We start from the raw sequence: 12,693 nt of genomic DNA on the forward strand, positions 1-12,693 counted from the left end.
CCAACAGCTAGTAGTTCATTGCGGTTCATGTTGGGTCACACAACACTAAATAAAACAATGTACATCAATGCAAAATGACGGAGGGAATATGTGTGCAAGAATTGAGCGTGGTCGGATTTTCGTCACTCACAGCTCACTCATAAAATGAATCGAGGTATTAGATAGAGACGGGTAGAGAGTGCGTCAGAGGATCACGTCAACAATGACAAGACCAAGATGATCTATTTTTCTTTTTTCTTTTTGAATGTAAAGCAAATAATCCGTTTTAATATCACACTAACTGGCTTGTGCTTATGCATATGTACCGGACATGACATGTACTGGACACTTAATTAGGTACACCTATACACTTTAATTAAATGATTACAATACAATGCAATACACTGAAATGCATGAGTGCTGTCAGTAAAGTCGGGCAGCAGATCATTTTCCAGCGCCTTTCAAAATTTCCACACCCTCTACTTTAAAGGTTTGTCTCCCCTCTTTGTGGCAATCTGTTTCTACCTTTGACAATTGGCCATGTCTTTTGGTTCAGTAAAAAGTAATAGTCTACAGTGTTTTGTGTGTGGAGCTTCAAAACCCAATGAAGGGTCAGTTTTCTGTCGCAGCGTGTTGTTAGATATGCGGGGTTCAATCGCTCTGTGTGCGGTGTCGAGTCCCCATCAGTAGTTTTGATTTGATTTTTTGCAATGGATTCCTTCACTTGTTTTGCCGCAGCTCTTAACTGTGGGGAATGGCGGAACAGCACACACAAACACCCGTTTTCAAAAATAGGCAGATCACAAAATACTATTCTGGGTTTTTCATTTCATACTTGATGGGCGGGCAACTTTTATTTACAAGCGATTGTATTGCAGTAATGAATGCAAAGAAGGAGCAAATGTGTTTTCAAGTGTTCTGTAAATCAAAGCAGACATACGGAATTAGGCTACTTGAAATTAGAAGTAAATGTACGTCAAAGTAAAAAATATCTAATTGCACATCTGATGTGCGTGAGTGCAAATGTTTGTGTGAAAATGTGTAATCAGTTTTTTGCATGACTGTGCACACCTGAAGGCTTAGAGGGTGGACTCTTTCCCAGGTTATCTGGTCAACACCCTCCTGACGCTGTGCTGCGACGCGGCACTGCAACACCTCACTGTAAACAACAAAGCCCAAATGAGTGTCTCATTGCCTGGCATAATAAGTCATTCCGCCATTAATGTTTAATGGCATTTGCAGGCTCGTCGCAGACCAGCGTATAATTATGTCTTGTACATAACACGCTGGCTCAGAATAAATTGTGTAAATGTAATTTGGGGATGAAGACTTTATTTGTTCACTGTAAACAAAGCCTCTTATTTTTTAAATGTACAAGACATCACAGGAGGAAAAAAATTGACAAGAGTGTGTTTATTTCTCTTACTGTGTGTGCCGGACTCAAGATGCCCAACACAGCGCAACACACAAAGCGATATCTCAACGACAATTGGCGTTGTCATATGTCTGTCAGAAAACACAAACATACAGAAAAGCAGTCAAAGGAGAAGAAATAGAAGCTAAGCTAACGGTTATCTTGTCCATTAACTGCATCGCAGTCGCAGGTTCCTCTACGTTGCGTCCTAATTCACTATCGTTCCATTTCTCGTTACAGTCACGGAGTGCGTAACTCTGTGTTGACTGCACACCTTGTAAATCTTGAACAGGTTTAACATTTGCGATTGTCGGCCCAGCAAAGTTCCTGAAGCCCAAGCGAACAGTCAGGGTTGTGCCCATGAGCGCGTGCATGAATGACACCTTATCAGTCACGGCTTCTGTCTCTGGTAGGTTGTTCTTCCTCGATGGTTTCTTTAAATAATTAAAAAAAACAAAAAACTGCAAGCACCCACTTTAAATGGAAAAGCTTAGTGTTCCCCTTCCTCCATTCATGCAGCCTCCATGACTCCCCTTTCGAAATATTCTTTGTGAACACAAGCCATCTGCAGAATGATGCAATGTCTTATTATCACAGTGGCAAAAGAATGTTTGTGGCTAAGAGTGAAGTGAGCACAGGAATCTCATGCAATCACGCTGCAGTGATGCAACTGACACATACACACACACACACACACATTTACATACATACATACATACATACATACAGGTCACTGTGATTCATGTGGAGAACAAGTCAGAATGTCATAAGAATGCTCTGCAAGCAGTAGCTCACTCTTTTGTAATATGTAGCATATATACCCTGTGGCAGATATGCATTATTAAGTTAATGCATGGAATTTACACTTAAGTGCTGTCCAACCTTCACTGTTATCGTTCTAATTTCATATTGCGGCGGGGTGGGGCAGCTGTTAGCACATCTTCCTCACCATCGAAATGTTCTGTATCTCCACTCGAGCTCTATGTGGAGTGTGCATGCCCCCCCCCCCATGCTTATGTGGGTTTCTCTGGGGACTGGTATGTGGCATTTCAAGTTATTAAAATAAGGGGTCCAGTATATGTAGGTATCTACCTAAATATTAATCGCTTTAGCGAAAACAAAAGATCCAAGGACTCTTACTCTCAGGAGAGTGTGAGAGAAAATGATCCCAAATCAATAAATCAATCTTTACTCATCACCTTCGCTAATTAAAGAAAGACAATTCTCCTGTTATTTCCAAATGTGTGCCTTGTGCATGTTTCATGGTCTCTTTAGCGCAATGTCTATGCGAAGGATGCTGAATAATTGACGAGACGCGAAGCTGGATCAAATGGCAAGTCTGCGTCCCTGCAGGCACAGTCTTTTGCATCTTTTGGGGGTTTTTTGCATCACTTGCGAGCACATTTGCACGTGTGCGCTTATGAACATTTGCCACTGTGTGTGTATGCTCAGTCATGCATACTAATGTATTTTTAACATATGGTTTTGCAAAAAAAAGAATTGAATCACTGCTATCATCCATCTGATTGGATTATTTTTATTCTATTCAGCTGTCATCTCACTTAGTAAAGTGGACTCTCTAAGGTCAATAACTATCTCTGCTAAGACAGCGTCCATCCATGACAGTGTCCATCCATTCATTGTACTTATTCTACTCTCTCGACACGTACGCTGAGCACACGTTTGATATGCCGGAATTTCATCTGATATCATGACAACAGTTCCTTTTTTTTCCAAAGACCCCCAAAATCCAAAGAAAAAGCACAGACACAGAAGTTAAACCTTTGATCCTTTGAGCTAAGGATCAGTTTGAATGACTGATGGCCCTGTTTTGTGGAACTTACTTTTTCTAAACATGTGAGTCAAATTCAAAATGAGGTGACCTGTGGCGTATCCAAATATAAAAAAAACTGTAATTGGATGCTGAGCAGTCCAGGGTGTAGCCTGCCTCTCATCCAAAGTCAGCTGTGGTTGGCTCCAGCTTACCCGCGACCCTAATGAGCACTAGGGCTATACAAAATGGATGGACAATTAGCCGTGTTATAGCTAAAAATGATGTCTATTATCAACATAAAATATATAATTTTAACGATCCAATCACCGTCTTTCTTCTTTCCTGTCATTTCATTAGTGGAATGAGAGTCTCAAGATGAGAGTTACTTGTGAATTCAGGAATACAATGAAGCTTGTTGATCCACTACAGAGTATGCAAATCATGCAGAGGATACAAAATTGTCGTGTTTCTTGTTAATTTAGTAATACAATAAAGTTTGCTGATCCAGAGCAATGGAACAAATCGAGTGTCGGTGTAAGCCAAACGCTCAATACAAATGATCATACATTTAAAAGACACTTTTTTTATGTTCTAAGAGGAGCTAAAAAGAGACATCTGGCTGCAATTAAATACATTTGTATTTATCTTGTCTTGCGCATCATATGTTGAACAGCACCAATCCTTGCTTAACTGAAGAGAAAATAGCTCCTCAAGGAGCGCTAATACATTTTGCTATCTTAAATGTAGTTAGTTTTATATTGCTTATTAGGAGACAAACTCATTGAAAGGAATCGAGCAGTGACCTTGAGTGAGTCATCATCCGTTTGAGTGTTTACTCAGACAAGCACATTTGCTGCTCCATGTTGGACGATAGCGGCTAAGCATCTCAGTCACATAATCACCCCTCACCACACGTACACACGTAGTGCGCACACCAGGTCTAATTCTCTTCCATGACACGCTCTCACTCAATTGAGCCTGTCATCTTCTCTTTGCTCCTTTAATGGCCGTCTTCTCCCTGAGCGCTATTAGGGAACAGAACATGATATTGGAAATCAAAGAGGATTTGGTGGCTCGGGGGCGCCGTCCTCGTATGAGGGCGGGTGGGGGTGATCGGCTAGCAGAGGTCAACTTGTTATAAAAACACAGTTGACTTGTTGCAAAGACACACTTGCTCAACCGTGCCTGCTACCATGGATTATTTCTCTGGAAATTACTGCCATGGTTCCACTTGTATAAACTGTGTAATGAAGGCATGTCGCCCTACCAAATGTTGCCTTGGGCGCTAGTTTTATGTGGGTTAAAGACAGCGTATAGGGACCGAGCCCTGCCGCCATTAATGGAAAAAAAGCATAGTTCCTTGAAACCCAAAGACCAAACGATGGCGTCAAAAAGACATACCGGTACTTTTATTGGTTTGAACAGAGCGCAAAAACAGCGGTTAACGGAGGATAGCCCCCTGAACATGCAGTGGTTCACTGTACAGACAATCAGGTCAAACTTGATCATTTCCACTCCTTTGCAATCAAAGTCAGCAAAGGCCAGATTCTCCGATGCCTCTGAAAGAAAACTGCTTAGAAAAAAATGTCACAACGGTAAATGTTAAGCCTCTCCAATATTTTCAATGGCAAAATCCTCATCTCTGTGGGCTGAGCAACGGATTCCTTAATTGTGATGTGAAAGGGAACACTAGCCAATCAGCCAACCTTGCTGAAGCCCACACTGTTTCCAGACACACATAGTGTGGCATCTGGGTCTGTTGAGTGTTTATATAACATCTGTCACTCTCATTCACCACAATACAAATGACAAGGACAAGAATATCTACTAGATGAGTTAACAGTTAGCCCTTCCGATTCTTCTTCGACTACAACTCTTGCTCCTTTGTCTTTACTGTCAGTTTGGATGCCTTTCTGGCACAGGTCAGACTTGGTACTATGACAGATATCATTTTGTGCGTGGTGTGCTGTGTTGGTCATGTCAAGTACACCGCACATATCTATAGCAATGTTTCACTCTACACACGTGGTGTGTCTTACGTCAGTTAAGATGTTAAATATCTAAATATCTGAGTCTCTCCTTCCTTTAGAATCAGTGTTGCTGGAAGAAAAAAGTGTGTTCTGTCAATGTCATTTTGATCTTCATCAAACATCTGAACCAAAATTATATTGTCTGTCAAATTCAACGAAGGCCTTCATACTAACAGAAGGTTGGTTTTCAAATAGATGTACTACCAAATGAATTTCGGGGTTTGATTTCAACTTGAAAGGCAATTCTCTCAAATGAAAATGTGTATATGTTTGTGTGTGTGTGTGGGGGGGGGGGGGAATGGCTGAGCTTGAAATTCAGTAAGACAGTAAACAGATGTACATTAAATGCTGTGGCCAACAAAAGCAGGTGGAGTGGAAGTGATCTAAGCTGTGTGTGTAAAAGTGAAGACTGTGGGGAAATCAGAGGCTTCATTAATGTTTCATATAGTGTCTCTGTACACTTGCAATTTCATCTTGCGTTTCTGTTTACTTGGGTACCACAACCACCAAAGTTTGACTCACCGTGGGAACTTGCTCAGTGTTCTTGTCATGTAAAACTTGACAATGAAATGTTGGAGTATTGTCCTAGATAACAAAGGCAATTACTATCTGTTCAGTGGTGATTGACAGTAAGAGAGATATTCATTGAGACATTCAAACGATGTTTGTTGTGGTGGTAGTTTGCAATTCGGTGGAACTGCATTGCATCATATTGAAAGGCTCAGCAATGATTTGCATGTACCTTCATAATTATTGAATAAAAACACAATTAAAGAAAGAAATCACAAAATTTTCACTGTTGAATAAAAGGCCTGTATTTCCATTTTATTTTTTTCACATATTTTTGTTGTTTTTTTTTCAGATAAAATAAAAAGGGTTGACTAAAAAAAAAAAAAAATCTTCACAATGTTTTTTTTTCTTTTATCCAGAAGACACAGACATGCAGTATATTTATTGGATAAAAATAAAACATATTCGTCTTTTTTTCTTTTGATAGTAAAATAAGGATGTTGCACTTCTCCTTTGCTGAGATAATCCATCCCACCTCACAGGTGTGCCATATCAAGATGCTGATTAGACACCATGATTAGTGCACAGGTGTCCCTTAGATGCCCATGATAAAAGTCCACTTTGAAACGTGCATTTTATTTTTTTCATTGGGGGTGGGGGGTCCGGGGACTCCAGGCTCCAGCTCCCCACAACCCCAAAAAAAGATGGACAGATGGATGGAGGAAAAAAATAATAATATTCATTACCTGCACACGTACAAAAACACATGTAACTCAAAGTTTTCTTTACCGCTGCAAAGCCATATTATAAAACTCTTTCTAGCAACATATATTTTTGCATCCAAAATCATGGCATAACATCGCTCAGTTGGTTAGTATTACGTGGAAACTACAAACATTTTCATGGCTAGACACACATTTACGCACCACTCACACCAATCACACCTCAGTCGATCAAATAACATGATCCTTAGTGACTATCAAGTCATTTCCATAAGAAGCCACTGTCTCTATTTGTTTGTGTATGTGTCAGTCTTCCACAGACAGAATGACAGCACTTGTTACCCTTCCGTCACACAGACACACACACTTGTATTAGATATTCAGGTCTACCGCTACACTGCAAATAATCTAACAGGCAAGGACACAAATCTAGTCTGCCTGAACACAATCCCCCAAATCAAGTAAACAAAGTTGAATGTGTCCATCCCTACTCTTTTGCCAGATCTCCTTCACACACATCGGCAGTGCCAAGACGAGGCATGCAGATACCTTTGATAAGCGCCCAGCTTTTGAAGGCCTGTTGCTGGCATGGCCCCTCACAGAGCCCGGTGCTGCCACGCTGTGTTGCCTCCTGCTGGGCCTTTTGTCGCGAGCGGCATGTTGTCGTTATCGCAGCGAGGGCGTCTGCGGTGAGATGAAAGTGTGGGAAACCAGGTGAACACTTCAGAGAGTGTTGAGGAAAATCTCATCCAAACAGATCGAGAGCAACTTTAGTATGAGAGATGTATTAGAGTAAGAAGCTTAGCCGGGTCACTCACAGTACACCGCGCTCAGGTTTTGCTTGAAAAGTTCAACTTTTTGGACGACTTCACTGCAGGAGCATCTACTATGCTGGGCGATCATGACGATATCTGAACAGCATTACGTGCTAATATTGGGTATTGGTCCATTGGATTTTGCTTGAAATCTCTATGTAGTTGTTCGGTTTGAAGCTGTATTGTCAAAGCCCCCTAACCATCTAGTAGACTTATTTTTGTTGCAATTTTAGTTACAAATTCCTATGCGTACAAAGCACTGCTTCACACAATACATTGCAATTAATTTGCAATAAATGACTATAAACTACTATTACAAATTGTCAATTGCCATAATTGTCAACCAATATGGAGTCGGACAGTAGTGAAGTCTGATTGGCTGTTTAATATCCAATTAGACACAATTTGGGAAACATGTCGTCTTGCCGTGTTGCATCATGGACGTTTCAGTCATGTTTAAAGTATACTAGTGTCTAGTACGCTGCCCTTTTCTGTTCTAGTTGCTGTGTTTGTATCTCTGCTAACTTTTTATTTTGTGTATGGTGAAAGCTTGCTGTTTTACATAGTGAAGCAGATCCTCACTGCTTACCTGCTTAGTGGAAGAAAGAGGGAAGCCAATTTTTGTTTTGTTTTTTTCTTTTTGGGCAAAAGAGTATTATTTAGCCCTCTAACCCTTTTATAGGTTTAGACAAGTTAAGCATATATCTCATGGCATTCTGATTAATATTGCTTTTATGGAATTGACTTAAGTAGCAAAATCCACCGTTTTTTAGACATCTCACAGGGCGGCCATTTTGTCACTTCGGTCGACTGAAAATGACATCACAGTTGCTCAGGGCTCAGGTAACGAGCAATCGCGATTCACCTGTTTTCTGAATCCGAGCCATGATTGGTCGTTAGCAGAGCCCTGCGCAACTGTGATGTCATTTTCAGTCGACAGCAAGTGGCAAAATGGCTGCCCACTCAGATGGCCAAAAACGGGTGGATTTTACTGCTTAACTCATATTACACAAACACAATATTAATCAGAATGCCATGTTTTGACTAGTGGTCCTGCATAGAACATTCGTGTAAAGATTATTATAAAGATTATTTTGGGGTGACTTTAAAACAAAAATGATATCTTTTATTGTTTAGCAGATTTTTAAAAAAGCACATTCTTGTTTTGTTGAGTGAAAAGTATATACAGTCTCAAAAGTTTCGTTCTCTTTTTTGGTGCAAAAAAACGTAATCTTTGTGGTTTTTGTCAATAAAAATTTGTGAAAATCTTGAGAATCAGGATCATGTAATCTCCCATTGTCCTACAGGCTGCCGTCGTTGTTTTTGGTAACTGCAATAATTTATCAGTCGCTAATGTTTTAATTGCTGTTGTGTTACCTGCCATCTGTTCCGGTGATCTACAGTAACCATGGGCACTGCATTCAGATTTGCGTGTGTAACGCAACCCATTCGTGACAATTTTGCCCTTTTCAGCAGCACACGAGATCTAGCATGCTTAATCTACACATTTTTCCTCTCGAATATGTCAGATTAAGAATGCAATCAGTCCAGTACATGTACAGTACTCCCCTTGTTACTTTGACACGCTCACATGATGGAGTCAAGGAACACAATAGCGACAAGGACAAGTCAGCCCATTCCTATGAGATTGAATGCAGCAAAGTGTGAGGAATGACTGATGTATATGTTTTCATCATGTTTGATGAGCATATTATTTCAATTTGGCCGCATTGAATACACATAACTTGCCGCGAAGGTGTCCGCATAGATCGAGAGGAGGGGATAGGGAAGGACGAATGCTGATGAGAAGTGAAAGTGACAGTGAATTTTGGAGGAATGGCAGATACAGAGGGAGGGCAAACTCCATGCCTGTGACAGCAAGTGAAATTGCAGCCACAATAGGAAAGGGAGATGACACTAGCATTGAGGAAGTGAACATGGACGTGAGGCAAATTTTCAGAAAAGATACAAATGACCCCCGCCCTCCAAAAAAAAAGAAAGTCATAGATTTAGCAAAAAGAAACAGATTGAATGTTGGGGATCATTTGTGCAATGATCAATCGGCAACCGTTTGGGTAGCGTTGGTTAGTGTAAGCAGCAATTGTTCGTCTTTGTTCTCAGTTTATACAACACTTATTATTAACAGTGCTAATGTGTATTCTGCCTAGGTAATGAGTGAAGAGGTCTTATTTGGTATCCTATTTTTCAGACCTGGACACACCAGTTCTGACTGTTCACCAGACCATCAGTGACGTGCGGGGAAGTTACTACCAAGAGAAGACTGTGTTCCTTCGCTGCACCGTCAACTCTAACCCGCCTGCTCGCTTCATCTGGAAGCGTGCAAACATGCTCATCGAACAAAGCAAAGACAACGGTGTGGACATCTACGAACCACTTTACACTCAGGTACCGAGCGCATTCCGTATTTTTTGATCAACTCTATCCACCTACCGACCATCCAACCAAAGCCGCTAAACCAATGAACCGATGAACAATCAACAATCAACTCGTTTACCTGCCAGTTAAGTAGAAGCAACTGTGTCTAAAATCAAACTATGGCAGGGTTTTTACTTTCTATACCTGGATTTGACACCTCTGTCCACCGCTGTACCATAGTAGACATTTCCGCTGAACAACATGGGGCCGTAGCAAAAATGTAGCCCAACGAGACGCAAAAAATAGAAACAGTGACAATGCAAGCATGTGCTGCCGAAATGGCGCAACAATCAAGCACCAATATTCTCCTTCAATGAATGTCATGAAATGCTGAAAACAATCAACAATGGGTCTACAGGACATACAATAACATTAAATGACAAGAACGGTGGACGAATACAAATTAAAATGAAAACTTAGCAGAGCTCTTATAGCAGGCTGCCAACTCAAAGGGGCTATTTTGGAACTCCAACAACAATTGACTGACCATTCAAGCAGCATAATTACCATCCTTGTTTATTTCCAAACTACCTCCTGATCACCTGACCAACCTATCTACCTACATCCATACCTGCCAACATATCTTCCTGTCTTCCATCCTCCACTCTACTTACGACTGTATTATCAGCACAACCTGCCCAACGTTTCAACCTACCTTCCAACTTCCTACCTACATATTTACCATCCCAGCATCTAACTATGTCCTTACCATTTAACCCACTATCTGGGTAACGCACCTACCTTCCAATAGGCGTCCCTATCTAGCTTTGAACCTCCATACTGATCTACCTCCTAGCCTTCTGACAAACCTACCATCCAATATTTGAGTCCTTACAGACTGACAAAACCAAGCCATCACATGACAAACGATTTACCAAACTAATAAACACCCTCTCCTCTACCAAATGAACTAGCCAAGCGAGAAAGAACGAACCACAATCATATCTCTTCACCAACAAACCCTGCTGGATTTTGTTTATGGAACAATAACCTACTATGCCCTCTGTAATTGTTTCAAGCAAGCCACACTATCAGATACTGATCAGTAAGTTGCAGCAAACAAAACAAAAGTCTTCAAGCATGACCTCCCAGTCTGAAAGGACAAGCACAACGGCTCCTTTTTCCTCCGTTTCCCGGAGCACCAGTCAACCTCAAAGCAGATTCCCTGGAGTTCAATTGTCCTGGCAGCAGAGTACAGTACTCGTCAAGACTGGCTAAGAAGTGATTAGCCCAGCGTCTGCAGTCGACGCTTATACGGTATCAAATAAACACAGCAGGTAGTGAAACAGTAGGCAACATAGTGGAGAGAACACAGATCTGCCATCGTAGCGGCAATGTTATTGGTCTGTGGAAATAATTGGGGCATGTGTTTGTTTTTGTGTCTGTTTATCATACTACTGCTCATAAAATATGGAAGAGATCTTTCAGTCAAGATTTCGACGTGCCTTTGGGAAAAAATTTAAATAAAACCAACCGATTTTTTTTTTTTCATCAGGTCGTGTCCAGCCTCATGGCAACAGTTTGTTTTCAAACATGTTTGTTCTTTTACACTGTAGGGTGAGACCAAGGTCCTGAAGCTGAAAAACCTGAGAACAAAGGATTTTGCCGATTATACATGCCAGGTGTCGGTTCGTAATGTGTGCAACATTGAAGACAAGTCAGTCACCTTCAGGCTCACAAACAGCACATGTAAGTAAAAACACAAGGAGCAAAAACATGCTGTGTTTACCGGTTGTTGCTGTTCACATTCCTCGCTCTCGATTATCACATCTGTTCTCTTTATTTTGAAACCTCCTACTCCTCCCTATCCTCCTCATTCAGTGTTTATTCCTTAGCCTTTTCACTTTCCCCTCCAATTTGCTCTGCCTCTCCTCTCACGCGCCTACCAGTGCGCCCAATTGTCGACCCGTCTTGTTCAAAAGGCATCACAGGGAGCGTCAGTTACAATTCTGTTGTCACGTTGCCTGTTATCTCCAATTCAGTCCGCAATGCTCTATCCATCTCCACGCCGCCGCCCAGCAACAACATTGCCATTGACATCTCTGTCAGGCTCGTTATGGTCAAACTGAGGGAATGCCCTACTTAAGTCTTTCTTTCTTATTCTTGAAGCTGGCTTATTGGGTTTTTTTGTGCTATTCTCTGCTTTTTCTATTACTCTGTTGCTCATACTAACCATATGAGTTTATCAACGTGCAAATTTCAAGAGAATTTAATTCTTTGCACAGTCCACAGCACAACATGCAAAACCTATGCCCGATAAATGAAATGAAAGCTTACTGTAGAGTTCAAACCATCATGACATGTCAACAAATCTGTCTGTCTGCGTGCTTTTATCTATCTATCTATCTATCTATCTATCTATCTATCTATCTATCTATCTATCTATCTATCTATCTATCTATCTATGCCTCCATCTATGCCTCCATCCATCCATCCCTCTCTCTCTCTCTCTCTCTCTCTCTCGATTTGTTTTTAATGTATTTTGTGTCACAGTAAAGAATATTTGAAATGTTTCTATTGTGAGCCTGGAACAGGTAAGTTAACTTCACATTATTTCAATTGAGAAAAAAATATTTTGCAAGTCAACCAGCCTCATGGGTCAGATTGTGTTCAAAGTTTGAGGTTCCTCCAACCGATTTAAAAAAAAAAAAAAGAAAGTACAAATTCAGTCGTTAGTGTAGTCATTGTCAGCCTTTTAATAGTATTAAGAAATGCTAACTGTGAAGCTGCAGAATGACCTTGTAAAAGAATCCTGGTATCTTTATGGTAGCCTCTGCTGAAGGCTTTGCATGACTCTCCTGAATTGAGTTTTGAAATGGAAGATAATAATTTGGAATTTTCCTTGAAAATGTGGAAACTAAAAGAGATTGGGGTCACTACATTAAAAATGAAAAACACAAAGAGAAGAAAAAAAGACTGAAAAAGCAGATGGACGAAACATAAATGAATCGGAATCAGGTTCATATATGGTCACTGGCTGACCTGACACTAATTCAAATTATACTACGGTAGG

The 12,693-nt window shown here is 40.7% G+C and overlaps 1 protein-coding gene and 1 long non-coding RNA gene across 5 annotated transcripts in view; one reads left to right on the plus strand and one right to left on the minus strand.

The window, feature by feature from the left end:
- The window catches only part of mdga1 (MAM domain containing glycosylphosphatidylinositol anchor 1), a 185,554-nt gene that overhangs the window by 109,678 nt on the left and 63,183 nt on the right, over positions 1-12,693 (plus strand). For all 3 annotated transcript variants that reach the window (XM_086025950.1, XM_086025948.1, XM_086025949.1), the window contains 2 exons: positions 9,454-9,650; positions 11,237-11,369. In XM_086025950.1, the coding sequence (XP_085882076.1) occupies positions 9,454-9,650; positions 11,237-11,369 (330 nt within the window). The remainder of the gene's footprint in view (positions 1-9,453; positions 9,651-11,236; positions 11,370-12,693) is intronic.
- The window catches only part of LOC147150032 (uncharacterized), a 156,912-nt gene continuing 145,277 nt past the window's right edge, over positions 1,059-12,693 (minus strand). The window contains exon 3 of one of the 2 annotated variants that reach the window (XR_015086202.1): positions 1,059-1,138. This is a non-coding gene — a long non-coding RNA (uncharacterized LOC147150032). Of the gene's footprint in view, positions 1,139-6,362; positions 7,114-12,693 lie in introns of those variants that run through there. The other variant, XR_015086201.1, reaches the window with a different exon arrangement.

This window comes from Filicampus tigris, chromosome 3 (genome assembly GCF_054856515.1).
Source record: "Filicampus tigris isolate MCC_2025a chromosome 3, RoL_Ftig_1.0, whole genome shotgun sequence".
In the NCBI taxonomy this organism is placed as follows: Eukaryota; Metazoa; Chordata; class Actinopteri; order Syngnathiformes; family Syngnathidae; genus Filicampus; species Filicampus tigris.